Source organism: Bacidia gigantensis (genome assembly GCF_019456465.1).
Source record: "Bacidia gigantensis strain McMullin 20006 chromosome Unknown contig_245, whole genome shotgun sequence".
Classification (NCBI taxonomy): domain Eukaryota; kingdom Fungi; phylum Ascomycota; class Lecanoromycetes; order Lecanorales; family Ramalinaceae; genus Bacidia; species Bacidia gigantensis.
Window position 1 is genome coordinate 1818598 of NW_025408601.1, and position 27854 is coordinate 1846451.

The window sequence follows — 27854 nt, forward strand, 5'->3', positions numbered from 1 at the left end:
ATGTCGGGCTGGGGCTGGTTCATCCTTGTACGCCCCCAATCTCATCCGTCACCCGCGCTGGCTTTCGCCAACTAACAATCCAATTCAATAGGTCATCATTATCCTCATCCCCGCCGCCTACTTCGGCTACGTTGCCTATCGACGCTTTAAAGCCAAACAAGACGGCCAGCCTCCACCACCGTGGAACATCTTCCAAAAAGACCGGAGCGGGTCAGGCATCTATCCGGCCCCAACCGGCCCTCTCGGCTGGATCAAAAATAAATACTACGGTCTCCGCAATTCCAGATCGAAGACCGGCGCGTATGAAGGGGACAGTGGTGCTGGTGCAAGAGGGCACCACCGTCCGCTAGACCCAGATGAGGCGTGGGACTCACGGGTAGAAGAGCGCGGGGAGAACGACGGGTATGGGGGGTACTATGAGGAGCAAGAGCTAGGATTGCAGCCACCTCCCTCTTCCGCGGCACATAGAGATGAGTATGCAGGTACAGGGTATGGTGGTGGGAGTGGTCCAGGATTGTCGGGGTATGGAGGACCAGCTGATGTGCAGAGGGGTAGGAGCTTGAGTAGGGAGATAAGAGCTGAGGAGCAGACAGGCTATTTAGGCCCAGAGAGGGCGAGGGAGAATCCGTTTGGGGACCATGCTGAGGCGAACAGTTTAAGGGGTGTGAGCCCAAGGCCGCATCAGGAGGGTGGAAAGGGGCACAACAGGGAGGTCAGTGATGGAGGGAGCTTGCAGGCGGGCGACAGTCCGAATGAGAGGCGGAGTATGTTCAGAGAAGAAAACGTATGAAGGTAAACGGAGGAGGAGGAAGGCGTTCGATCGGTCGCTGGAAACATGGGATACACAATGCACATGCTGGAGGAGCGGGTGGCATAGACACGACCTTGGTGATCTTGGGATGTCATTTTAGTGCTTTCAATGAGCGAGCAAAACTTAGTTGAACAAATGTACAATTGTCTTGTCATACGTGAGATTTTCCGTTTTCGGCGATCTAGTGTGCCTGTGAAATAGCCTCGCTCTGCGTCGCCCGCCTCATCAGACGGGCGTCTGGTGATCCGTCCGCACTATGGATCAGCCGCACCGCAGCTTCTGACTCTCACACATATGTTTCCCTCTGCTGCCTCGAGCCATGGCATGCTGGAGAAAAGTCGTAGCCCTCTCTCATGCACCTCCCGTGGCTCATCCGGCGCTGACTATGACCTCCCGAGATAAAATGCCAGCGTCACCGCCCGTATGCTCGTCTCACCACGTACCTACAAACAATCCCAGGCGGAAGCAAAGGACGAGAGTATTTTAGGGACCTTTGGGCCAAAAGAGACGCTCGGCTGGGGTGTCGCACCTGAAGTGGTGCGTGCGCAGGAGAAAATGCTCCTTGTGCACCAACAGGGAAACGTGCGAGTTGGAGAAGTTGTTCGGTCTGTAGTCCCACCATTCCTGATGATCTCGTGCGTGAATTCTATGGTTCTGACATTTGACTTGCTAGATACACTCTTACCTACACTCCCTCACACGACCGTATCCTCCCCGCTCCCTCCCACCTCCACGTCAAGATCCGCAACACCTCCGCCATACCCCTACGTGCTGCATACCTCCATGGCCCCTATACCCTTTACGCAGCCTGCTACCCGACAACTTTCGATCCAAACCACAATGACGATGGACATGAAGAGGATGGACATCCTCAATTCGAACCCAACCTCAAAGCGGGTGGTAGCTGGATGAGTCGCCTGACGGTACCAGAGCGAATACGGAACTCGGAAGACAAATTCGGTCTTTTGCAGGGGCAGCAAGATCATCCCACCACATCAGCCCCTTCGAGTGCTACATGGGTCATCGAGATTTCCTCTCAGATCATTTTCTCGCTTTCGGCAGCCGTCCACTTCGAACTTTTAATTTCCCGGGATGAGAAATCGCTTGAACTTGGATTTGCAACTCTTATGGGCCAGGCCCCGGCTACTCCAGGACAGCTCGAGGATCATCAACAGAGCAAAAGAAAGATAAGTCAGAATGCTGCGCAACCTAAAGGCATCTACTCTCATGCTGTCAAAATAATCGTCGAAGATACAGCAGCTCTTTGGGATAAACCGGCACTGCCAAAGTGGAAAGGAGACGAAGATTACAAGCCAGGAAGTAGAGGGTTGGTAAATGGAGATGCTACTGCGGGCAAAGTTGATGTTGGACCAGGAAAAGAGAAAAGCAGTCAAGAGGAGGAACAGAAGCCGCAGAAGAAGAAGAAGAGGGTGCACTTGGTTGTTCTCACACATGGTCTGCATAGCAATCTTAGTTCGGACATGTTGTATTTAAAGGAAAGTATTGATGCTACGGCAAAGAAGACGAGAGAGGAGAAGAGGAAAAAGAGGGAGGAGTCGCAGAAGGCTGTTGCCGATTCAAAGCTGCCAGAGAGCACTAGCGAGGATAAGAAAAGCACTAGCCAACAGCCTCCTCCTGAGCCGAAAACCGGTGGTGAAGTCGATGACGGTGACGAGGATGAGGAAGTCATCGTTCGAGGCTTTCCCGGCAATGCTTGTCGAACCGAGAGAGGCATACAATATCTAGGAAAGAGGCTTGCGAAATGGATCTTGGAGACGACCTATCCCGATCAACCATTCCTGCCTGCGAAGAAGTCACTGAGAAAGAAAATGTCCCGTGTGCTAACCGGAGAGAGCCCCAGTGATTTCAAAGGAACACCAGAGCACAAAGGCAGTACCATCTACAAGCCTGCTGCAAAACAACCAAATCTGCCCTACAAAATCACCAGTATATCATTTGTTGCCCACTCACTCGGTGGGCTGACTCAAGCCTATGCGATCGCATACATACATAAGCATTCACCGCACTTTTTCGATGAGATCAAGCCAATCAATTTCATCGCGATGGCGGCTCCCTTTTTGGGTCTGAGCAATGAGAACCCGCTCTACGTTAAGTTTGCTCTAGACTTCGGGCTTGTGGGAAGAACAGGTCAGGACCTTGGACTGGCGTGGAAGTCATCGACCGCCCTTCGCGGCGGCTGGGACTCAATGATTGCAGGCATAGGTACGGAAGGCCAAAGAGCGCAAAAGCAGCCAGATCCAGGTTCAAAACCCCTATTGCGTATTCTGCCTGCAGGACATACGCATCAAGTGCTGAAGAAGTTTCGCAATCGTACCGTCTATTCTAATGTGGTCAACGATGGCATTGTGCCACTACGAACTTCTTGTCTGCTATTTCTAGATTGGAGTGGTTTGGGTCGCGTTGAGAAGGCGAGGCGAGACAACGGTCTTGTTTCTGGGCTTGCGAGTTGGGGATGGGCTGAAATGACCGGCGCGAATGCCTCGTCAAGACACTTGCGTGCTGAAGTAGATAGTGATGCCTGGTCGCAATCGAATGCGAGTGGTGACGGAACTCTGTCGCGAAATCGCTCACGGAGTCGTTCCAGAAGTCGTCAGCCAACGCCGTCACGGGTGCCTGAGCCTGACGACAGCGCAGTCGGCGACAACGACAAACCAGAAAGTCCAAAAGACTCTCAGTTCTTGAGTGGACATAGAATCGAAGAAGACTCAGATTCCCACCAAGCTGTCGGTCCACCACCGCAACAACAGCCTGCTCATCCAATCACTAGTTTTCTATCTTTATTTAAGCCCGCTTCATCCAAGAAAGACTACCACTCTTCACCCAAGCAGACTAAAGTCTACAAAAGGAGCCAGACGACGAAATTGAATGCCGGAGGATCATCACCGCCTGAAGGCCTGTCCAGCGCCGAGAGCTCCAGAAGGCCAGGCAATATCAGAGGCAACTCAATGCTAGACGATCCGTCGAACGTCTTTGCACCTCCCAAGACGACAATATTCGAATCTGCAGGAGATGTCCTCAATCCGCCACTACCAACTCAGCAATTCTTGACCGATCCAAGAAGTCGACCGCGGACCATCTTTCATGATCGTGTCTATCATCCCGACGAGATACCGGCTCCAAGGGCAAAGAAACCTCCAAGGCTAAAGCGATCTATATCAAATGAGTCTGGGAATGGACAATCACGAGCCAGCACTCTACATGGAGACGACTCGGATTCCCAAGACACGGGCGGCATGAAAGTTGAGGAAAAGATTGCGAGGGCTTACCATCATGGGCTTTCGTGGCGCAAGGTTCTTGTGCGCCTTGAGCCTGATGCACACAACAACATGGTTGTTCGGCGCATGTTTTCAAATGCCTACGGCTGGCCTGTCATCAAGCATTTAGTTGATACACACTTCGCCGATACCTACGAAGCCACGACGGAAGATACAGATGAGCCGAGCGTGGAGCGAGCAAAGCCAACCAACGAAGCGGTCGGCTCAGACGGCGAAGAGCGTCAAGATCTCCAGTCACCTGATATTCGCCGTACTGACAGTGAGATCAAAGAGGCCAGCGATCTCGTCCCGGAAATGAACAACAAAAGCGGTGGTAGCAGGAATAGCCGTAAAGCCTCACGTAACGATTCGATCATATCTTCATGGGACGACGCCATCTTCGAAGGCTCTGACGATGACAGCGATAATGACAGTCCTACCGTTTCAGGACCCCACGGTCGTAATTTCACACCCCAGAGCCAATCGACGACTGAAGACGATGGCCCAAAAGGCACTTCAGAAACAGAAATCAGCGCATTCTTAGGCAAGCCGAAGCCAATTCTTGACACCAGTGCTCAGCAGGGGGGTCCAAGTCAGTTTGTTGCATCGCCTCAGAGTACGACGTCATTGGGACTTGGGAAGAGCATCGAGGAGCAGCTGAACCATGCGCAGAAAACAGACTTGCCGAAGAGCGAGAATGATGAGCGAGAACAGGATTTGAGCGAGTTGCAAGTCGAGAACGGGCATTGATAGATGGATTTGAAATGCTGGTTCGGGTGTCTGCTGATTAGCGTGGCGTCTTGGGCATTGGGACATGATATATAAACGACTCATTCTGACCATAGACATCAATTGAAATTCCCTATCTTTCATTTTCAGAATCCTAAACCCCATTGCTAATCGTCTCCTGCACCAGCCTGCTCAATCCGCGTACTCGTACTAAAGCAGCCCTTATCGATAAGCGCGAATATCAATTTTTGCCTCCTCTTGCCTTCTCCGTCTCTAAGTCCAATATGGCGCAATTGCCATCCAGGAATCCCATCTCCAGAGCCCGACTCATTACATCTCGATAACACACAAAGATGGGGGAGCCAAACCTTCAGGAAATCCACGATGTCCTCTTCGACATCGCCATCAAGGCGGGGAAGATGATCACATCCGCCAACCCCTCTACAGTGGATACGAAGAAGAATTGTACCCTACTTCTACCCATTGGCCGATCTCAAGCTGATGATTGGCCGGTATAGCATCTGATCTTGTCACAGAAACAGACAAGGCGGTCGAAGACATGGTATCCAGCTCTCTTAAGCAGAAATATCCTGACTATGGGTACCTTCCCCCTTCCTCTCGCTTCTGTCCCCACCGCACTCCATCCCTCCTCCTCTTACCACATCCTCCTATCAGCAGCCCCCCTCCACTTCACACCCCCAGTTGAACCCCTCCGCTGATGCCACCATAGCTTCCTCGGCGAAGAAACCTCCACCTCCGGCACCCTCTCCTCCTCCCCAACCTTCATCGTCGACCCCATAGACGGCACAACAAACTTCGTCCACGGCCACCCCTACGTCAGCATTTCCCTTGCATTCGCGCACCACCGCCGCCCCCTCGTCGGCGTGGTCTACAACCCCTTCACGCAACAACTATACCACGCCATCCACGGCCACGGCTCTTTCCTCACATCGCCAGGCCTACCTACCTCTTCGCCGCCGAACCCTTCTTCTTCTGTGTCTACCAGTGGTGTTGGGATGGGGACTGGGGTGAAGGTAGAGGCAACATACATCACACAACGCCTCCCGCTTAAGAATCCAGCCCCGAAATTGGACGGTCTGGATAAATGCATCATAGCGGTCGAATGGGGCAACGAGCGCTCCGGCTCCAACTTCACCGTCAAAACCCGCACTTTCGAGAAATTGTCCGCCGAGCATAAAGATGGTGGGAATATGGTGCATACACTCCGCTCGCTGGGTAGCGCTGCCTTGAACTGTGGGGCCGTGGCTAGGGGCGATGTGGATGCCTACTGGGAGGGCGGGTGCTGGGCGTGGGACATTGCTGCAGGGTGGGTGATTGTGGAGGAGGCTGGGGGGAAGGTTGTGGGGGGCAATAAGGGGGAGTGGGAAGCGGAGGTCGATGGGAGGAGGTATTTGGTTGTCAGGGGGGCGGAAGGGGGCAAGGGGCAGAGGGAGTTGGTGGAGGAGTTTTGGGGGGCGGTTGGGGGAGTGTTAGAGTATTGAGGGGGTGATGGTAGGACGTTGAGAGGGTGATGGGGAGTAGGGATATGGAAGTAGTTGGTTAGGGAAGGTTGAAGAGGGCGAAGACCAGAGGAGATCTGATAGACGAAGTTTCGGCTTGTACACCGTAGTGCCTTTTGGACTGATCAATTTGTGTATAGATCATCGTCTGGATAGACAACGATAGAGTCATAGAGAATGTCTGGACAAATCGACTACCGTTGCATCTGGTGAGGACCAACCTGACCTGTCAATCTAACACCCGCACTCTCTTCTGCACCGTCGGCTCACAACTAATGATAATTTTCTTTTCTACCCGTTTCCAGCATCAGATCGACTCAGCCCTCAATTTCATCACTACGCCCCCCTCCCCTTCCCCTTACGACTTCATCACGCAACTGTATTCTCCACCAGAGTCAGGCAAGAGTCAGACTAGCCTATTCCAGCAAATCCCCCGCTTCTACCATCGAAACACATCGTTTTTCTACCATGACCACTTTTCATCGCCAGCTCATAAATTCTATCACATTTGTTTAATCAAGACATAATTATGAGATTTGACCCTCTAGGAAGATGGAGATAGTGGTTGTTGGGGCGTAAGTTGGTTGATCAGTGAGAATTAGTTGGGTCGGAAGGTTGGGGGGAGGGGGGGAAGGGGGGGCTTGGCAAAGTGAGAGACTGGGAAGGGAAGGTGTGCCGAATGGAGGAGCTAACCCGTGGTTCGATGAGAGATTTGGGAGAATAGGTGGAAGAGGTTAGCGCCAAACTCGAATCGTTCGAGTGAGAGGCAGCATTAGGGTGGGGTGTTAGAAGGGCAGGAGAAGGAAAACGTATATCCAGGTCTATCTAGAGATCACGCTTCGTAATACCTAAACGCCCCGAGAGTTCGATAGGAACATACCAACGCCGACGCCTTTTCGCACTTTCTCCCGTGTTTAGCTGCTTTCCAATCTCGCCGGTCGCCTCGATTCCTCGAAAAACATCAACCCGTACCTCAAACCTATATTCCAAGAACGCCATTTCCAAATTCCTCATGAGCTCCATAGTATGCCACTATCTCGGTCGAAAATCTCTCCCCACCCTATCACTCAAGTCCGCCCAAAGTAAACCATCTCCCGCCCCAGGTGTACGTGGTACCCCCGGAGTACGCGGACCATTGACCTCTCCGGAGTAATCTCCGCTACCACCTCGAAGCTTACCCCTCTTCACCTTGCCAAAAGCAATTGGCTGTGCGAAATCCTCACGCATGACCGCGAATTGGATCTCCAGTAATTGATGAGGTGCTGCGTCGCGGAGATAGCCACCAAGGCCACGGTCGCCGAAGATGGGGACAAGGTCTTTCCATTCTAGCATTGGGGACTCCTTGTCGCTGTGATCCGGTGGTGAGGGTGAGGTGGCGGCACGGAAGTTGGGTTCAACTGTGAGTACCACCTTGTCGAAGGTAGCGCTGCCGCATTGCCATTTCGATTTCATTTTTGTGGAAGATGGTTTAGGTAGTTCAGATAGCTTTTTGGTGGCTTTGGAGAGCTGAGAGAGTGTAGCGTCACGGCTGAGAGTTTGTGCTGCGGGGCGGACTAGGACATCGAGCGAGAACGGAGTGCCAGTGACAGGCCAATGATCTGCTTGGGGCGCGGAGGCCTGGACTGCAAAAGGAGTGGTGGGCTCTGCACCGCAGCCCTCACACGCACATGCGCCGTTGACGTCGGCTGGTGGAGCTACATCTGGGAAGTATTCGAAGTGCACGTCGTGGTGCATCTTGAACGTATGGGCTTTGACATCTCGGGTCGAAAAAGCTTCCGGGCCGGAGAACACATGAGGCATGCGCAGGCTCATAGGTGTGTTCATGATGATTGACTTGATCGAGTGCTCGAAGATTTTGTTGTTTGTCTTGAGGTGGCAGTGATGATTTGGGTGCCTCAGGTCCTCATTATATGCCCGATTGCCCCCTAAGGTTGCATCTAGATCGAGCGTATCGGCTTGGTGGGGCCACGCACGAAGGCCACTCTCATGCAAGTCATGAATATGCAGAGTCTGTCGGTTATGTTAGTGATTGGACATCGTATCGCTAGTAGGCAAGGCGTCTATTTGCGACCCGCTCTTTGCTGCATTCTCGCCTCTGTGATGCCCGTTGAGGTTTGAGCGGGCCACGACATGTTCCTGCCAGGCGTCTCGCGCGGTCGCAAAATATTGTAGTTGGAGGGCCAAAGCGGGAGGGTCGAAAGTCAACTGCTGCAGACTAGGAGAGACAACTCGCGCGCTGAGTCGGAGCATCAGTCTGAGGCCGAGCTAAGCCTGGAAGCGGGAAATGAACAAATCGTTGACTGATCCATGGTCAAAGTCGCCGCGCATCGTGATCGTGGCGTTGTTGAATATGCAGACCAATTCCAGCAGACTGCATCGTGCCTCTGGGACAGGGCGAACAAGGGTCTTATGGCTCTCGAGCCGTCTCAGTGCCCAGCCGCCCTCGTGGGGGTGAAACATGCTTCAGCACCTCGTGCTCTTCCCACCATTCCTGCATACGTTGGGCTTCATTCCGTATCCCTAGTGGCTCGCACCACGGATTCGGGATGAACCATTCTTTCCCTAGCACACGGGCGGGGTAGGCACATAGATTTCCCCGCCGCCAATCATGCGTGGTAACATGCCTGAAGAGAGCGAAGGTTCCAGGCTTAGCATGGAAGTTGACAGGATCCACGAAAACGCTGAGGGTGACAGGTTCATCAACGCTAGGATCGAGAATCCGAATATCCCGCTTCGTGCCCAGCTTAGCTGGTTTCGTTGTCGATTCATCAATAGACTCAATCACACCAAGGACGTCAACATCGTGATTGCGTGATTTGTTACGTCCGGTTACAGATGCTAGGGAGACGATTCTTGGAATATCGCGGAATGGCTTCAAAGGCGACCCTTTCATCATGGCGAGGAGGGAACAGTGCGACACTGATCGACAAGGCAAGTCATTATCAGCAAGAGAATGCTCTTGGCAGTATCGTTCGAATTCGAGCCCGTCTGTCGTAGGACAGCGGTCTGAAAACGCCACGTTTGTTTTCGAGTGACAACGGTGATGGTGTTCAACGGATGCTCGCCTAATCCATTCGATAGATCGTGGAACGAGGGTGTCCTTCTCGTACTCAGAAGGCTTCAACGGCGAGCTGAGAAACTTTGGTGCATCACGAGACACCGAGTCATCCGGGATCCTCGTATCTGAAATTGAACCTCCTTCGTCATCTACTGTATCCTCCACCGGTGTTGGATCAAAGCTAGGTGGAGGACTAGGAGACGTCTCGTAGCCAGCCCCGTCTTTGTCAGGGGTCTTCAAAAGATCTACGCTGTCAAGGTCGGTACCGTACCCTTCACCGCCCGAGGGAGTCACAGGCCTCTCATTGGCGTTCTCGGTAGGCTGAGTGACACGGATCAATCTAGGTAGTTCGGTGAAGCCAATCGTATAGAAATCACGGATGGCAAGGTATCTTCTTGACATTAGCAAGGGTGCTTCCCGTGTTGGAGAACCACGTGGACATGCATGACTTCTCCTGGTCCGTTCAGACGTTTGGCCTTCTGCATGCTATACTCCTTCAGCACGATGACGGAGCCTCTTGTGATTTGCATGTCCACGACCATCTTGTGCAGTCGTCGTCTCACGACCGCTAGATGCATCTCAGTCATACCCCTGCTCGATCCGAGAAAGACCTACCTGCCATACAATACTCGCCATCACCAACCTGAAGACGGAACGCTTTTAGCGGTTTGTCAGGGTCTTTAGAGCCTGCAGGGACGACCATGTTGTGCTCCACGAGCAGCCTAATCGCCGGGAAGCATACATCTGTCCGGACCATTTCTTGAATGACGGGTTTGACGCCGTATTCGTTTTGAAGAATATCTTGCATGCCTTCCATGGCTGTGACCGCTGCAGCTACACTTGAACATCACATAAAGACTCATATTCGCAGATAGTCGACACGCTGATTTATAGATGAGATACGAAGGGCTATAGTTGTTGGGAATGGATTGGGCAGAAAAAGTGTAAAGTATCGTCTATATGCGACCGATTCTAGACCCTGGCCACGGCTGTTATGAGTCAAAAATACGACGTATTTTATTATAATGACGTATTCTATGCGCATCCGAATGAGGACGTGCCATCAACGATTATGCCTACAGAGCTTGAGGAGGTAAATTTACCTTGTAGAAGCACGTCCTAATTTCTACTGACGACTCGAAGCTCGTTGACTTCCTACACCATGGCAACACCCAGATTCGCCAGATCGGTAGGCACAGATTTCCACGACCTCTCACTCATGCTAATCCTGTCGTTCAGCGGTGGAGAACCTGGTGCCGTACTCGAAAGCCGACTCGAAAATATTCAAGAGCAAACAGCTAGCACCTGTTAAAGACCTGAAAATGCTCGTAAAGGATTATCCAGTAGGTAGGACCACTCGTACAACCACACCACCTGAACGTTGCTGAGACTTCGTAGCCTATCGCTAAGAACGCCCTGACAATCCTAATCAATTTATCGGCGGACTTAGAGGTCCTGAAAGAGCTTGCTGAAGATGACGCATTGTTGGAGACCGTCCTCTCCCGGTTGATGGTATGTCAGTGCCCTTGCTCGCTGATCACCATCCTGTTCGACCCACTCTCCTCCCTACAACAAGAGTCTGACAAGCTTCGCCCCCTAGAACTTCAAAGAGCCCACCAAAACCGAGCTCTGCATGCTCCTCGCCAATCTCGCGAAATCCCCCTCGCTCGAACGTCTCGTCACGCTCGAACGCTCCCCCGTCCCTAACCTCCCTACAACCTCTCAACGTGCCATCGCCCAATTAATCGACATTTACAACGTCCTCTCCGTCTCGCAGGACTCCTACGACCACCTTGCCTATCTCTTCAGCGACCTTGCAAGAGTATGTCACCACCCTTCCTCACCACCTCCTCTTTTCCCACAAAACCTAACCTCGCACCCAGCACCCCTCATTCACCGCCTACCTCACTACCACCGTCTCCCCCGACCCCTTATCCCTCGACCCCCTCACCTCCTTCCTCCCACAAACATCCCACGCTTCCCATGTCCGCCGCCTCGGCACCGCTCTCCTCTTCCGCAATATTGCCCTCGCGCACCCCAACCCGCTCCACCTCCTACAACCCCCCAACCCCATTATCCCCTCTATCCTCCCTGCCATTCTGATCCCCCTCTGCTCTTCCAATCAAGAAAATATCACGGAAGAGGAGATGGAGCTCTTGCCGGAGGAGTGTCAATTGTTGCCGCCTGAGCATCGGCAGGAGAGGGATGAGGAGACTGTGTTGGGATTGGTGGAGGCGTTGTGGTTGTTGTGCGCGAGGGGCGGGAGAACGGGGAGAGAGGTGGTCAGGGGGAAGGGGGCAGGGGGGTATGTGGTTGTCAGGGAGTTGCATCTGGGGTGGGAGGAGAAGGAGGGGAAGGAGGAGAAAGGGAAGGGGGTGAGGGACTGGTGCGAGAAGATTGTTGATTTGTTGATGGGCGATGATGTCACTGAGGAGAAAGGGGTGGATGAGAAGAAAGGGAGGGTGGAGGAGGTAGAGGAGGAAGAGGATGAGGAGGATGTTGTACCAATATTCTAAGGGGTAAAAGACGAGGGATTTTAGAAGAAATTGGCCAGGATAGACGAAAGATCGGGTATTCTCAATACTATCAAATGTGCAATGAAACAACCTGATAAACGTACAAACAGCTATCCCTGCAGGCCATAATATCCCCTCCGCTGATGCATGCCGTTCACCTACACTGATAATAGCTTCGAAGCTCTTTTCTCCCACATAGTCGTGTCATCCGCCCATCTTTAGCCACTCTCGACAACGACTTGAACGAACTCCACATCCTCAAGCTAATAGGCACCTATGCTTTCTTCCCCTCTCCATGTCCACCCTGCGTTTTCCCCTTCGCTCCGACCGCCTGCACAACACCCGGCAACTTAACCCTCACCTCGGGCTTCGAATCCTTTCTCTGCCCTTTCACCCCCTCGTTCTTCCCCCCAGCTCTCTTCCCCTCCTGCGTCCCCTTCGTCCCATCATTCTTCGTCGTGGCATTTCCCCTTCCCGGCCTCGGCCTCGGCCCAAAGAATCTATACTGCAAATTGCCCCTCGCCTCCGCCTCCGCCACAATATTCTCCGGCTTCCCATCCCTGCCCACACCCGCATGCGAGACAAGCCAATGCGCGCGCCTCATCTCGTCTCTGATCGCGCAGATGCCCTCATGGCTTACCGTCCGACCCACATTATGATCGGTTTCGAAGGGGTCCTCGATGGCGACGAGATATCGCTGTCGTATCTCTTTCTTCTCAACTTTCTCGGCTTTGCCGTTGGTGGCGTGCGAGGAGGCGTCTACGACCTCGGTTTTTGCAGCGATCCAGCCTTTGGTGGTCTTGGGAATTAAGCCGCCTGGAGTGCGGAGGGAGAGCGCGTGGGTGGTCCATTGGAAGTTGTGAAAGCCGTTGGTGCCGAAGTAGGTGAAGAAACCGCGGAGGAGGGCGCCGAGGGGGGCGGTGTTGGTAGTCATTTGGTTGCGGGCGGCAAGGTCGGAGAGGTGGGCCTCGTTGCGAAAGAAGAGCGTGTTGTAGCCATTTACGGTGGGTGTTGAGAGAGAGATGGGGTCGTTCTGGATGTCCGGGACATGCTGTAAGTTGTGGAGGACGGGAGGGTCGGCGATATTGAGGAGGTAGTGGAGCACCATTAGGACGTAGCCGTAGGAGGAGAGTGTGCCTTCGTAGGCGCAATTAATTTTGCGCTTCTTGGCCCAAGACTTTATGAAGAGGACCATGGGCTTTACGCGAGGGTCGCAGATTGAGTAGCAGCGCAGCAGAGCGGAGTTGTGGATGCCGAGGGTGTTGGAGAAGTTGATATCGCACTGAAGCCCAACGCCGGATTTGGGGTAATCGAGTTTGCTGGGGGTACGTTCTCTGTAGCGGCGAAGGATGTTTGGAAGCGTTTGAAGGGCTTCACGAGCTGAATTGAGTGCCTCGGGTGAAGCTTGCCTTTTGACGCATTGGGTGAAGTTGAAAATGATGCCTCGCTCCTTTGGCTCATACCACTCTTCTTTAATGGCTAGCTCGTACAGTCTAATGCGCTCTTCGTCGGATTTTGAGGCAAGATTAGGATCGTCAGCCTCTAGATCCGACTTGATTTGTGAAGTAGTGTCTGTTGCTTCGGTTTGCTGAGGATTACTGTTCACTTTCTGCTTCTCCGTCTCTGGACTACCCTCACTGGTTGATGAAGCCGTCATCGTAAGTGACTCCTCAGAAAGTACCTTATCATTTTGCTCGTTTGCAACTTCATTTAGCTCATCGTCTGAGTCGGTCTCACTGCCTTCGTCAAATTCTTCGCTCTCACTTGTTGTGTTAGGTCGATTTTGCGGAAACGTTGGGTCAGGTCTGACTTCATCCTCTGGAGCACTGCCTGATGATGATTTCTTTGGATCAGCCTTTGACTTCGTCCTAGACTTCTTCTTTCTTTTCTTTGGCTGCGCAGCCATTTCTTCTTCCCATTTTTCTCTTTCCCTTTGCAGATTTTGTGCAAGTTCAGGGGTTGGCTCTTCGCAAAACTTGATGATAGGAACGCGTGTTCTAGTCAGCAAGCGCGCCCCATAGCCGGAGTCAAGCAGTATCTGTTCGACAACCCGAGGAAGTGGAGATTCGATGCTTGATGAACTGGTCTCGGAGTTAGGAGACAGGATAGCCAGGTCCATGTCTGAGTCCCTAGTTGCAAAGGTCGTAGCCAGGCTGCCGAAAGTCTCGAGTTTGACGCTGCCCATGTCAAAGGATGGGTCCACGTTTCGCTCATGCTCTGAAATCGCTTGACGGCAAAGGACCTCCAGCCTTTGCTTGAGCCGATGCTTGTCTTCGAATTCATCAGCGCCCATCTCCACCCTGGAGACCTCATTGCGCGCAATGAACTCCATGTACTCATTCTGGTCCTGAATTGCAGCAAACGGTTGTTGTGGTTGACCTCGCTGCATACCGTTTGGGAACGGCCGCTGATTAAGACCCACATTGGCATAAGGATCAAATAATTGCCGGTGGTGAGCAGGCAGGTGAGATGGGTGGATTGGTGTCGTAGAGGGTACGATAGCATACTGTTGCCCACGAAGATGAGGGGGAACATTGTTGCTGTAATTACCGGACTGAGGGAGAAGATTGGCTGGCGGTGGAAATTGCCTGTGTCCGTTTTGAATTTGTGCACGCCCTTGATTCGGAATATGGTGAGCTTGCTTAGAAACCTCGTCCGTTTGTGGACGATCAAATAGTTGCTGCGTCTCGGCTTGCTGCTGTTTCCTCGCTGCTTGGTTCGGTCTCTTCTGTAGGCGTACCTGCTTCATTTTTGATTGAGGGATTACGCTGGTCAATTCTGGATTCCGATTGGTATCCTGCCCGTTGCGAAGAATCATGTCACGCATTTGGTCCTCTATATTCGAGTCGTTTAGATTATCTGGTAGACGCACGGCAGATTTGGGAGAGGGCAGATTTACTGTCGGCCTTGAGGGAAGCTGGGGAAAAGATCCGTCTTCCTTTCCAGAGGGAGGTGAAAAGAACTGATAATGATATTGTGATAAGGGCGGGAAGGGTGCCATCTGGCGGGGATCCATTGATTGGTGTGGCATGCTCTGATATTGATGAGGCTGTCGAGTATCTTGCGGGCCCGGTAACTTCACATATGGATCCCTGTGTTGAGGAAAGCCAGTGTCGTGGGATCTATGAGAGAAAAGCTCATGCTGGTGTGGAAAGGACATGGTGTTATCGATTTGGTGTCGGGTTCAATGAGATATTCACAGGCTGACGTTTAGTGAAGTACGTGTGCTTGTATCGAATAGTGTTATCGCATAGACTTGCTTGCCATACGATTCGCCATTCAATACCGATGATACGACAATCCGGAACGTACCATCATGCGATGTAGACCTGTGAGAAAAATGCAAACGTTCATCAAGCCTACGAGTCCGCCATAGAACTAGTCCGAAGGGCTAATTCATCATATAAATAGCCTCAGAAGAAGATATACAGAAGCACTGCTTGCAAGACGTCGAGATTGCCTACCAGGACTAGGCCATTTGGTCCTCACCTTACAACGGATGTGGGATAATCGTAAAACGCCTCGCCGCGACTTGCACGCTACAACGTGGCCTCGTCAACAGCTGGTGCTTGAAAGCGAGCCTATTAACGTCACTCAGACAATCTCTGTAGATAGATGGCTTCCAAGCTCGATGGCGATTGTGACGCCGATAATGACCGCAAGGATGGAAATCGCAGTCTGTCATAGGATTTTTCTTTATTCTGGTCGGCCCGATTATTTGGACAGGACGTCGTGCACGAAGGATAATCCATAGGGCTGAGGCGGCATAGGTGAATTGCTGCAGCGAAAGCGTACATGCATTTTCTTTGACTCCACGAACACATTGTCTCCTTCGGATGCTTACATACTTGGCGAACCCTCATACGCAGAGGTAAATCTCACAAAGGAAACCCTTTCGGTCAACGTCGCATGCCTGAAACTAGCTCACATGTTTCCCACCTCTCTCTACAAAGCTCGCTCTCCACCTCTAACCACAATCATACCCTCATCTCCTCAGCTGATCCTCGGCTTGTCGATTAGGCGAACATGCAGTCAGATATGAGTATGAGTGCTTCACCTGCCGAGCGCACACCTGGCAGGACTCCTGGCCGTACACCTAATGGAGATGGTCCCTACATCAAGAGAAAGCCAAAAGCAGCGGACCCTCTTGTCAGACCCAAGAAGCGGCCAGCACCGAAGCCTCCAACATCCAATGGTGTGCCAACACAGCCATCAAATGGTATACGACCGCCTTCCTTCAATCAGCCTCACCAAATACTTCAGGCACCGCGACCCAGCCATGCGAATCTCACTCCCCTACAGCTTAGTGAGGCGAATCTGGCTAGTGGCTGGTCATCAGATGCAGTTGCGCAATTCAAAGATTATCCAGTGGTCATGTCAAAAAAGGCTTTGCTGGAAGGGTTCCGGCACCATGTTGCGAAATTCGCCAGCAAGAAGAATGTGGACCCACGAGACTTGGAGGAATTCGTTCGACCCGTGAGACTACACCGCAAGGATCCTCGCGCAACAGTGACCAAGGAAGATCTACCAGAGGGCGAAGACAGCAAAGAGGCGGAAGCGAAAGCGATCGCAAAAGCTGAAAGAGACGCAAAGCGAGAAGCTGAAAGCGCTTTGGTGGCGCCTTCTATGGGAGGAAATAAACAGCGCGGAATAAACTTCAAGAAGACGGAGCAAGTCTATCGAACAGATCAGACAGAGGAGCAAAAGGCTAGATCAAAGCTGCGGTATGAAGAAGCGCTGCCATGGCATCTCGAAGACTTCGACGGAAAGAGCACGTGGGTCGGAACTTACGAGGAGGCCTTGTCAAATACATACGCTATGATGATTCAAGGTCCAGATGGAGTATTTCGTGTGGTCCCACTCGAAAAGTGGTACAAGTTCACACAAAAGAATCAATTCAAGACGCTGAGTATTGAGGAGGCCGAGCTGCGCTTCAACAAGAAAGTGAAAGAGCCTCGATGGTTCATGGACTCGGAAGAAGCAAAGAAGAGGAGACAAGCTGATTTAGAGAACAAGAAAGCTGGCAGTGGATTATTCCTGGGCAAATGGGAGCGAGGCGGTGGTGGGAGTGGTGTCGCTGCTCCTGTCACTAAACATGAAAACGCGGACGCGGACGATCTAGACTTCACAGAAGATCGATTCGCTGATGATGAGGAGAATATGCTCTTCGAGGAGGATGATGAGACGAAAGAGGCAGAGGAGCGAATCAAGAAAGATCAATTACAAGCCAACGTCTTCGGTTTGAAAGAGGAGAAGGAATATGACAAACAAGAGCAGCTTGAAAAGAAGGAAAAGGAAGAAGAAAAGAAGCAGGGCAAGAAGGTCAAGAAAGCGCTGATGAAGCGCGAGAAGAACTACATTTACGACTCAGATAGCGGCTCCAACCCATACTCCTCAAGCAGTGATTCAGCTTCCGACTCTACGGAGACCGAGCGACGCAAAGCAGCCGAAGAAAAGGAGAAAGAGAAAGCCAAAGATCCCGCCAAATCCACACCAGATAAAAGTCCCGACAAAGACAAACCCAAGCAAAAATCCAAAGCGCCGTCTTCCTCCGGCAGCAGAACTCCCAACAACCGCCCTTCAAAATCCACCCATCCCAACCTCTCTCGCGCCGGCTCCAGCAACAATCTCAAGCGTCCAGGCTCCCCTCTCGCCTCGGACGCAAGTGGCAACGAATCCGCGCGCTCACGCAAAAAAGCGAAAAAGAACAAGCACCTCCAACCCACCGCCCCTCAAACCAACTCAAAACCTCCTTCCAGACCTTCCTCTCCTCCAATCCCGCCGACCACAAGCAATAAGCGCGCCCGCGCAGGCTCTGGCAGCGACAACGAACCAGACGCCGCTTCCGGGGGCGAAAAGTCCGACGGCGCTCGCAAGCGGCAGAAAGTACGGACGAACAAGGGCGCCGCGGGTGGGAGCAAGCCTGCTTCTCCACCTGCTAGTAGGGGCGAGAGCCCGGTGCCTGATAGAAAGGGCGCTACATCTCGTATGTTCCTCCTCTCTATTCGCATCCCCATCCACTTCCCCCTTCCCCTTCACCTTCCCTAACCCCTCCCCTCTTCTACACCTCAGTCAACTAATACACCCCACCCCTTTAGCCACAGCATCCTCACCCCTTGCGCAACCCCCCGCAGATAGACCTGCCATCACCACCAATGCTGCGACTGTAGCTACAACCACCACAGCAACATCCCTCCCCTCGCCCGCAGAGATTAGATCCAAGATCCCGAAAGAAGGCATACCAATGAAGGATCTGCTCGCTGAATACAAGGGCATGATGGCGCCGGGGCTGAAAGAGCGCTTCATCAGCCTCATGAAGGAGAATGCGAAGTTTGATAAGGAGAGGAAGCTTTTGTTGCCGCTCTGAGGGTTTCATCGATGAAGAGGAAGGAAGGGGCCAGGGTGAAAACGAAAGTGGGAAGAGAAAGATAGGCACGGAGGAAGGGCGTCATAGTCACAGGTCACACATTCGAGCGACCTTATGCATAATGGTTTTGCACCTGACAGGGAGGTTTGACCTATCACAGGCGCTTAAAGATCGTTGGAAGGGATGCATACACGGATAGGGGATACCATGATAGCAATTAATCAATTCCAGCATTTTTTGGACACCAACACCATTTCCACGCTTTCCCCACATGTCTCTCGTAATAGTTTCAATGTATGTTTCGGTATGTGATATGATATGTGCATATGTCGCGACAACTTCCAGCCAAGTTACCATCGCTGTCGGGGATATTTCCAACACAAATGCAGACAAGTTGTCGTCATCCTCCGCTAAGCTCTCGACCTCTGGTCGGGTTCTCCAGCTGAATAAAATCATGTTCGGTAAATGATGTTGATATCCTCCCCACTTCCTTCCACTTTTCATCCATCAAAATCATCAAACGCATGTGGTATTTCTCATCACTCATTTCACTTTTCACATACACCCGCCTCCCCCTTGCCCCTCCTTCTCCCCCTTTCCCCCCTTCCCTTTACTCTCCCTTCCCCCGTCAAGTTGCCAGGGAATACTCGAGGCGGGGGAAAAAGCGGTCAGACATCCTTCACCGCATTCCACACCCTCCGCTCCGCCATAGTAGGGCGTGTGGAATCGATATCCGGCTGATTGGGTGCGCGGACAAGTTTGAAGCGTAGGTATGCGCCGCCGACGTCGTTCTTTTCAGTCGCTTCGTTGGTTACGCGGTAGAGCCCGTCGTACCTGTTGTCGTAGCGGTCAGCGTTTTCTCTCACCATTGACTGGAACAGGGAGGAGCTAGGGAGAAAACGGGGTGGGCAGGAATGGGACTTTGCAGAAATTGAAGAGGCGGATACTGGGAGGGAGAGCTTACCTCAAACCCTTACTAGGGGCGTACTGGCTATCGGACCCGCTGGCGCGGATGACACGGATGGGGCGCTGGGTGCTGTAGGAGACGCGGAGAGATTTTGTGGCGTACGTGATGATAGGTTCGGAGGGATTGGTGTTGGTGAGGGAATTGCTCCCGGAGTAGTAAAGCGTGGTTTCATTGTCAACATCGAGAGCGGAGTATTGGCCTGGAAGGTGTCAGATTTAAGACTCTAGGGCGAGGAAAAGAGCAGAAAGAAGTGAAATGATTCGCTGAAGTGACTGCTTGGGGAGCGCCGAGATGGTAAATCTGTCAGAATTGCCTTTGAGGAGCTCACCGGAAACCACAATGCTATACGCTCCAGCGTTTGCGCTGCCGTGAATACCACCCTGAATGTGTCCGTGTGCCCCATCGCGGAGTGCGCAGTGGCGGAGAGGCCACCATTGGCCTACAGCAAGGCCATTATGACCGAAAATGTCGCTCCTGCGTTTTGCTGGTGTCATTTCTGGATCGAGGCGGTACGATCGAGGGTTGTTTTGAATAATGATACCGCGTAGACACTCCCTGAAAGTCGGGTCGTCGGTTGGCAAACTGGCAGGAGTTCTGGGCTCTGCGCCATCACGCTTCCTCTTTGATCCACGAGTTCCTGCTGTGGGCTCAGGAGAACTTGAGCTTTGCTTTGATTCCTCCATAGATTCTGCAACTGCGATATCGAGTAGTATCCGCTGGTGTAAGATGTCGGCGCTGCGCTGGAGAGGTGTTGGATAGCTGTAGGGTCCTTTTGGGGAAGGCACCTCGCCATTGATCGATCTCAACATGCCAGTGATATTCATTGATTTCTCATCGTCGGTACTAACCGGGAGCAGCCTGTTCAGCGATTTGAGCATGTTGAATATCGCTTGCTTTTCATCGCTCGTGATCTGCCGCTTTTGTCGAATCATGTGTACCGTACAGAGTTGGACCATTTTGGTCACCTTGCGATCAGGGTGATTTGGGTTGAAGATATGGTTGCGGAACTCCCCAATCGTCGCTGGCACGTCTTGATCTTCGACCCCTACTTCAGTCGCAGACGCGAGAGCTTTATCCTCGGCATTGACGAAACTCGAAGCTCCAGCATTAGATCGATTCGTGGAGGCCTCATTATTAACTGCTGGTACTTGCTGATCTTCCTCCTTTATCTCTGCCGTGGACGCCAACCCTGCTGGAGGGTTGTCTTCTCGCTTGGTCGAACTCGCCGGCGCCGCGGCTTCATGATTTGGTCGAGCAGTAGAAGCCTCATTAATTGTTTCTGGCGCTTCCTGACCTTCTTCGTCGACCTCTGTTGCGGATGCGAATCCTACTCGGGGGTTGTCTACTTGCTCGTCCAAGGTCGCGCGCTTCGCGGCTTCTTCTTGTGATTGATCAGTTGGCACACGCTTACCGGCATGGTCATTACGTATGACCATCCTTGCGGGAGGTGCACCCCCAGATTTCATTTTCAGTTGCGCTTCTTGCCTACGAGTTGAGTACACCTGTTCGGTTATGAGGACTGACTGCGAGATCTAGATGTGTGTTGGTTGCCTCGTGCCAATGCACGCTTTGTTCTACTTCAATTACCACGAATCTATGTGTCGCGCCGTCGCTATGTGTCGTGATGCTCGCGATATCTAAAATTGGAGGTAAACAGTGGCAGCTCCCTTGTCACCAAACCAGAAAGGGTTAGCAGCATGCAAGGTGTATCTTGAAATAAAAAAATCTTTCCATGAAGGAGAATGGATGAAATGCCAAAGGGAAAAATTGCCAGGGACATGCTTTTTAAATAGGGGAACGTGCGAGAGGGCAAATTTGTAAGCCGTAGGCATGGAAAACACATGTCGTATAGAGCCAGTGGGATTGCCCATGAGAGTACCATTTGCCGGAAAAAAGGACGATGTCGTGCAATTTGCCATCAACACATGCAACCATGTGATGAAGCACACATCCAAATGGCATCTTTGTTCTCACATCCTGCTCGCCTTGTACGCCTTCGTCCGAACAATGAGGAGAACTTTGCCTGCCAACATCCTCAGAGGACACGCTTGGGATGTTCAGCGAATTGTGCTTGCTGGAGGCTGCAAGACATCATGGGGATATTGCCGCACTCTGTCTCGATGCTGATATGAAGGAAGAAAGTGTACAACGTCAGCAGAAGAAGCCTAGATAGATGGTTCTGGAATGCCTCTAAACCGTATTCGGGACGTTCTCCATACTGCGTTTTGATTGGTCAGCCTATTCTTGGCTGAGGTTGACGACAGAACGCTGATCCCATGATGGGCTGACCGTAGCTGAACCACCTGAACGCCTTCACTGTGCGTCAGTGTAAGAGTAGCGACAGATTGGACGAGATTGAACTAGCCACCTGGAGCGACCTTACTGGCCACCTTTTCGACAACTACCGTTGGGCGCAGACGAAAGCCATCCCGATCCAGGGCTAGATGCATATGCACGGCTAGCAAGCAATCGTGGGGCGTGCCAACCACAAAAAGGGATCAGAGGTCGTTCTAGCGCTTGTCAAACCTCGTGGGACTTCTCGGCTGCATTGTGCGACGATAGACGGTTGTGCGAACACTAGGAGTCGTTAGTATTTAGGCATGAAAGCGTCCTCGATACCGCCACTCTTCGACACTTTCCTCCTCACATCCTTCAAGCCAGGTCACAATCCTGTACATCATACCTCACATCAGCGAGTTGTCGCAAGCGAATCACACACTCAACACTTCTCGGGCATGACGTAAAAAGAAGGCAAAGAAAAGATTCTTCTTACACATCCTGGAGACTTTGGGCACCAACGCAGCAGAGGATGGTAACCCACAGTGGAAGCCTGCGTTCTTCAGAGCCCCTTGCACGGGCATCACGCAGTGGAAACATACACGCTAGCTCAGAATCAGTTGCGCATTCCAAGGGGAAAGACCCTGTCCTTGACGATCGTGAAAGTCGCCGAGAAAGAGAGGGGAGACATTCACAATCTCGGGACCATTCACGGCATCATAGCCATCGGCGACGTAGTGAAATAGGGTCAAGAGAAACCCATTCACATAGTTCTACGAGGATTCATAGGGATGAAGCGGGAGCATCTTCGGTATCCAGAAACCATTCTTCAAGGCACGGCTACGGCAGTGGGTCCAGAGACAACGTTCAGACACATTACACAGAAGATTCGGGGAGAAGAAGAACGGAGAGTAGCGTTTCAGGCCACCGCGACAGACACTCCAGCCTAAGCGATAGACTGGGGCTGTCTGACAGGTCTACAACATCGCGGTATGTACCACCCTCAAAAGACCCAAGACTTCGAGCTAACGTGTCTGAAGCAGCGGTACCATCCGACAACCTGCAGAGCCTTCCAGCCGTCCTCCACTATCGCGAAGCAAGACCACAAGCGCTCGAGAGCCTCGTCAACATGAATCGCCTCCAGTCAGCTACAATGCCTCAAAAGTGGCGCGAGTCACCTCATCTGGCGACCGCGTGCGCTCGAATGATGCAAGCTCTTCCTCCTCCAGGAAGTTCGAGCGACCGTCTTCAAGACAGAGCGCTCGGGCATCCCCCTCGTCATCCACAACGAAAGTCGATCGTCCGGCTCCTCAAGCTTCAAGTTCAAGCAAAATCCCACAGAATTCTTCTACAAGGCATATCGATCCAAAGAGCATCGTGGGTTCCTTGTTCGGGACCGGAGCCACAAAACCGAAAGAGAGCAAGCCTAAGGACACCCCATCAAAGGAGGTTCGACCCAAAGAGCCTCCTCGGAGGGATAGCCGATCCAAGGAAACAAAACCCAAGGAACCTAAACCCGAAAAGAAGTATGATTGCATGATATGCTGCGACCCCTTCCCCCGCCACAAGGTCCACATCCAAAAACCTTGCAACCACATCATGTGCAACTCCTGCCTACGCAACATGTTCACCAACAGCCTCCAAGACCCCACCCAGATGCCGCCAGCCTGCTGTTCCAAAGATAATCCCATCGACCCCCACCACGCTGGGAGTCTTTTCGACCTCGCCTTTAAGAGGAAATGGAACCGCAAGTACGTTGAATTTACAACCCAAAACCGCATCTACTGCCCGCGAAAAGGCTGCGGCAAATTCATCCACCCCTCCAATATCTACGTCGACCACAGCGGGGGTGCCAACACCGGCCGCAAATTCGGCATCTGCTCCCGCTGCGACACCAAGGTCTGCAAGACTTGTGCACAAAAATGGCACACAAGCAAAGAATGTCCGAAGGACGAAACACTGAAAGAATTCCAACGCATGGCAGACAAAGAGGGCTGGCGCAAATGCTACAACTGCCGCGCTACCGTCGAGCTAGCCGTTGGCTGCAACCACATGACCTGCCGCTGCGGCGCCCAATTCTGCATGGTCTGCGGCCTCAAATGGCACACATGCGAATGCTCGATGTTCACAGACGACATGATTGAGCAGGACCGGCTTGAACACGAACGCAACCCCCGAGCGGGCCTCGACCGCCTCTGGGAAGAAGCCCGCCATCAAGACGACGAAGAAGACGAAGAGCTCGCGCGCCGCCTAGCTCGCCATCTCTGGGACGAAGACCTGGATGACTGGGGAGGCGGAAGGGACCAGTTCCGCGACGGGCCCCCTCCCCCTCGCCCTGTCCCCGCACCTAATCATGATCCTGCCGCTAACGAAGCCCGTCGCGGACGCCCTCGCGACGACGACCTCTATCGCCGCGGCATCGATATCCTCACTGGCGCGTTCACGGAGGGGAACAATGCTGCTGCTGAGCAGCTTGTTCAAGAAATTCGCGTGCATGTTCGGCAGCCGAGGGTGTATGATGTCCCGCTGCCTAATACCCATCCATCGCCGAATCGGAGGCATTTATCTCCTAGACCGGCGCCGCCGCGTCCTCCTGTGAGGCGTGGCTCGATTTATCCTGGGAGGGGTGTTCCTGCTGATACGTATGCGCGTGGGCGGGGCTTGGGCCAGGGGCAGGGGATGGGTGATGTCCCCACAGTCATGGATTTCTTGGATCCAGAACAAGATGCTGCTGAAGTTGAGGGACGGGAGGCGAGGAGACGGGCGAGTATGTTGGCGGGGATTCATCGTGGTCAGCAGGGTGGTGGACGGGTGGAGGAGTGGCGGCGGCATGTTGCTGTTGCTTGACTTTTTTTGCTCACACACCTACCTCGTCGCCTTGATGTCGAAAGGTACGAGGATGACGATGATGCTTGCTTGGACTTCTCACGCCTTGATTTCACTGGAGGAGAGGGGAGTACTGGACGTGGGATCTAGAGGATGGGTGTTTGGTGAGAGGCGACTAGATGGGGATTTTATTTTCTTCTTCTTACCTGTGATTTTACCGACGGATACTGGCTTGGATGACGCTACTTACGCCTGCACATGTCTGCATATGTCACTTGCTCTTACTCATATTTATTGGCTTACGGAGTGGCTTAAAGATTTGGATGCTATTAATAGCTTGGACAATTCGGCTTCGGTCGTTTCTGGCTTGGACATACTGCTAAGGTTGTTATGAGCTATGAGCTATGAGAGCGAGAGAGCGAGAGGGAGAGGGAGAATGTAAATTATCTGCTAGTGCTTTGGATGAATGAGATTAGTATTTGGTATAGCTTTTCTTGTGTTGGTTCTTTGTGGTGCGGTGGTTGCAGCAGTGCAGCTTTTTGTAATTTGACTGCTTTTGTCAGTTTGGTGAGTCTGCGTTTCTGGCGTTGGAGAGGTGAGTGAGGTGGTTCAGGTTGGTTTTTTACAATTCTTGAATAGCCTATCGTCTCTTCCATTTCTGGCCTTTTGACCAAGTCATTGGAGGTGGGTGTTATTTTATCATTGGTTGTCAATGACTTGAGCTTTGATAGAAACTCTTACAGCCTTAGCTTATCCACAGACTCGACTTGCGTTTGCATCACGACGCCATGAGATACAAACAAGTCAAGCGACCCAGCTGTGAGCTTTGGGTAGCCCTGACGAATCTCGATCATGAAACACAGAGTGGTTTAGATCACGACCAGTTGTGTGCTCAATGTTCTCAGTACTTTTTTGGTCTTTGCCTTCTGGCAAACTGTACAAAGGGACGCCTTCGCTGAAGACATTTCTGCTCCGCCTTCTCCACTGCTCATTCAATGAGCACGAGGAATGCTGGGAACGTGTATGAGCTGCATGATAGGTCAAGCTTGGATCATGTCGGTTGTGGTCTCAATACTAAGCAAGCCACTGGAACGGTCCATGCTGGGTGTTGATGTTGCAAATACACTACATCTACGATGTCGCCGTTCGTTGCACACGATACGTTGCTTCCGTCTATGGCCCACTCTGCGCCCCCTGTCTGTGGATTGCGCTTCTGCAAGGCTGCAAGTATCCGTCAGGGCTCCTTCTTTTACTATTGTAACAACTCTTGTGGTTTCAGCACCCCTCTGGTTGGCGACTTCGGGCTTGAGCTAAGCCCAGTATGGCAGGCAGGTGGATGACACCACGCGTTGCTTCTTTGAGCCACTCGGTGAGACCAGCATTCTTTTAAAAATCAAGTTATATAATCTGCATATAGTGTGCGTATGGCGAGACTCTGCTCGGGGCTATTTTTTAAACTCTGTTGAAGATGGGCTGTAGGTTGCGTATCACGGAGTATTCCGCGGCATTCATCATAGTATGGAGAACCCGACCACAAATCACATTCCCTATTACGGGCAACTTGAGCCCAATGATGAGAAATCTTGAGTCAATACACCGAAAAGTGGATGCAGGGTGCCTTCTCACGCTAGCCCCATTGTACCTGGATGCGCGATGCTCTCGCTCACACCACCGACGACCACCAAGTCACGACGAACCAGATTCAGTAAAGTTCATCAAGAAGATCTCTTCCTTCAAAACGGAGCGGCTCCTATCCGGCATTTTCGATCGGACATTTTGTCCAAGCCTTCGATTGTTGACGCAGGTAATTTGCATAATACATAATTGGAAGCAAGACGTGGCTTTGCTAAATTATTCTGCTACCAAGCTAAGCGCTGCTTGTCTCCCCGCTGGCAGCCAAACATTACAAAGAATGTAAGTAGCATTGAGACCGGTGAGCCTGTTCTTGACTCGCTCGAGCAGCTCAAGGGTCTCCTTATGTTGCTGTTCCAAGCAGCACTCACCGTGAACTATTCAGATACGAAAGTAGACTCAAGCCAGCAAGCAACTGCTGGTCTTGATGAATATACTGACACATTGCCGACAGTATGAACCCAATTCCTCTCTGCAGGCGTGGAATATTGCATAATTCTAAGGCTCGAAGGAAAGCTCCGTTCTCCTTTAATAGAAAGCTTAGGCTCTCGAGACGAAAAAGTCCATACTCCATTCGGTCACCGTTGACTCAACGGCTGGTCAGTAACTGACCTCTTACTGACCGTTTTCCAAAGTCCATATAAGCGACTCTCTTCTGCGTGAATTCTGCCGTTACTCATCTCGTAAACCACGACCTATCCCACCTCCGTCAACCAAATTCACCGTCTAAGGAAACTTCAAGCTCGTCTTCCCCCTCAGCTTATTGCACGGCCCACAAGCCGGCCTCAAATTCGCCAAAGAATGAACCGCAACCGCCTCCAGCGGATACCCCGGCGGCGCCAACGCTCGAACAACACTATAAAAGATCTCCCCCTTCACACTCAGCGTATAGCGATCTTGGGTCGTTGACCCCCATAGCGGACTCGGCCGCTCATCCTTCGCAAGGACCGGCACAAAGGGTACTATCACCCCCGGCAGCGGCTCACCCGCATCCCTCACATTTTCCTTCCATAAATACCGTTTCAGGAAAGTCGAGATCTGGATGCCTTTGCCCTCGGGGAGTCGCAGGGCTTGGGCTACGCAGTCGTGGAGTTGCATGCACTTCGCTCCATGGGGCCGGCCGAGCGTCAGGCCCAGAACACGCAGGACTTTCATAATGGCTTCGTTTTTCCCGGAGCTTTTGGGTCGTTGGTGGTCGACTTCTAGGAAGCGGATTGGGAGGATTATCCCGCATACCATGGAGGGCTTGCTGGCCTCTTCTTGGTACTTGCCGGATGCGTAGGTGGGGCAGTGCTGTCTGGTGGGGTAGAGCTGCTGGTATGCTATCCCTTCGGTTACGGTGGCGTAGCGGGTGGGTGGTTTGGCGAGCGAATGGAGACAGGTGAGGAGGCGGGATATTTCGTTGTAGGTTAGATATCCTTCCCAGTTTGGATCGGGGGAGTTTGGGGTGAAGGAGATTTTGTAGACTTTGTCTTCGTGGATGACGAGGGCTTTGTCGGTCAGTCGTATGAATTGGCCGTTATTGAATATTTGGACAGGCCATGATATTTGTTGTGGGGGCTGTTGTTGCATCAAGGACCTGAGTTTCTCGAGGATTTCCCGCGAAATGTGGTTTTCCAGGTCTTCATAGGTGGCATCGGTCAATCCCTCATCGGAGTCCAAAGAGAGAACCATGCTTCAGCAATTCTCTCCGAACAAAATCTATGACACTATATTGAGACTGGAGAGGATGTGTGAGTCAATAGTGATCGAGCATCCTGGCCATTGAAGGAGGAAGCTGAGCCTTTATCGCAGATGTGCGCGGCTTGGATAGCGGCTTCACGCCAGAATGATACAGCCAATGAAGCATGAGACATTATGTACTGTTGCTAGTCTT

General features: G+C 52.2%; 10 protein-coding genes across 10 annotated transcripts; 5 read left to right on the top strand and 5 right to left on the bottom strand.

Moving 5' to 3' along the window:
• KY384_005614 (uncharacterized protein) lies at window positions 1-790 on the top strand (the record flags this gene model as incomplete). The annotated part of the gene is made up of 2 exons (XM_044814113.1): window positions 1-27; window positions 92-790. The coding sequence occupies 2 exons, from the start codon at window positions 1-3 to the stop codon at window positions 788-790; spliced, it is 726 nt and encodes a 241-aa protein (XP_044669414.1).
• A 444-nt stretch (window positions 791-1234) lies between these two features.
• KY384_005615 (uncharacterized protein) lies at window positions 1235-4836 on the top strand (the record flags this gene model as incomplete). The annotated part of the gene is made up of 2 exons (XM_044814114.1): window positions 1235-1416; window positions 1485-4836. The coding sequence occupies 2 exons, from the start codon at window positions 1235-1237 to the stop codon at window positions 4834-4836; spliced, it is 3534 nt and encodes a 1177-aa protein (XP_044669415.1).
• A 2531-nt stretch (window positions 4837-7367) lies between these two features.
• On the bottom strand, window positions 7368-8159 carry KY384_005616 (uncharacterized protein; the record flags this gene model as incomplete). Its single annotated transcript, XM_044814115.1, has 1 exon — window positions 7368-8159. The coding sequence occupies one exon, from the start codon at window positions 8157-8159 to the stop codon at window positions 7368-7370; it is 792 nt and encodes a 263-aa protein (XP_044669416.1).
• A 583-nt stretch (window positions 8160-8742) lies between these two features.
• KY384_005617 (uncharacterized protein) lies at window positions 8743-10210 on the bottom strand (the record flags this gene model as incomplete). Its single annotated transcript, XM_044814116.1, has 2 exons — window positions 8743-9784; window positions 10005-10210. 2 exons carry the CDS (start codon window positions 10208-10210, stop codon window positions 8743-8745), a joined length of 1248 nt encoding a protein of 415 aa, XP_044669417.1.
• Window positions 10211-10465: 255 nt separating this feature from the next.
• On the top strand, window positions 10466-11909 carry KY384_005618 (uncharacterized protein; the record flags this gene model as incomplete). Its single annotated transcript, XM_044814117.1, has 6 exons — window positions 10466-10486; window positions 10537-10582; window positions 10633-10736; window positions 10792-10905; window positions 10994-11215; window positions 11277-11909. The coding sequence occupies 6 exons, from the start codon at window positions 10466-10468 to the stop codon at window positions 11907-11909; spliced, it is 1140 nt and encodes a 379-aa protein (XP_044669418.1).
• Window positions 11910-12183: 274 nt separating this feature from the next.
• On the bottom strand, window positions 12184-14658 carry KY384_005619 (uncharacterized protein; the record flags this gene model as incomplete). The annotated part of the gene is made up of 1 exon (XM_044814118.1): window positions 12184-14658. One exon carries the CDS (start codon window positions 14656-14658, stop codon window positions 12184-12186), a length of 2475 nt encoding a protein of 824 aa, XP_044669419.1.
• A 1295-nt stretch (window positions 14659-15953) lies between these two features.
• On the top strand, window positions 15954-18276 carry KY384_005620 (uncharacterized protein; the record flags this gene model as incomplete). The annotated part of the gene is made up of 2 exons (XM_044814119.1): window positions 15954-17895; window positions 18008-18276. The coding sequence occupies 2 exons, from the start codon at window positions 15954-15956 to the stop codon at window positions 18274-18276; spliced, it is 2211 nt and encodes a 736-aa protein (XP_044669420.1).
• Window positions 18277-18944: 668 nt separating this feature from the next.
• KY384_005621 (uncharacterized protein) lies at window positions 18945-20679 on the bottom strand (the record flags this gene model as incomplete). Its single annotated transcript, XM_044814120.1, has 3 exons — window positions 18945-19110; window positions 19241-19442; window positions 19572-20679. The coding sequence occupies 3 exons, from the start codon at window positions 20677-20679 to the stop codon at window positions 18945-18947; spliced, it is 1476 nt and encodes a 491-aa protein (XP_044669421.1).
• Window positions 20680-22673: 1994 nt separating this feature from the next.
• Window positions 22674-24367, top strand: KY384_005622 (uncharacterized protein; the record flags this gene model as incomplete). Its single annotated transcript, XM_044814121.1, has 2 exons — window positions 22674-22714; window positions 22876-24367. The coding sequence occupies 2 exons, from the start codon at window positions 22674-22676 to the stop codon at window positions 24365-24367; spliced, it is 1533 nt and encodes a 510-aa protein (XP_044669422.1).
• Window positions 24368-26704: 2337 nt separating this feature from the next.
• Window positions 26705-27652, bottom strand: KY384_005623 (uncharacterized protein; the record flags this gene model as incomplete). The annotated part of the gene is made up of 1 exon (XM_044814122.1): window positions 26705-27652. The coding sequence occupies one exon, from the start codon at window positions 27650-27652 to the stop codon at window positions 26705-26707; it is 948 nt and encodes a 315-aa protein (XP_044669423.1).
• Between the last annotated feature and the right edge of the window lie 202 nt (window positions 27653-27854).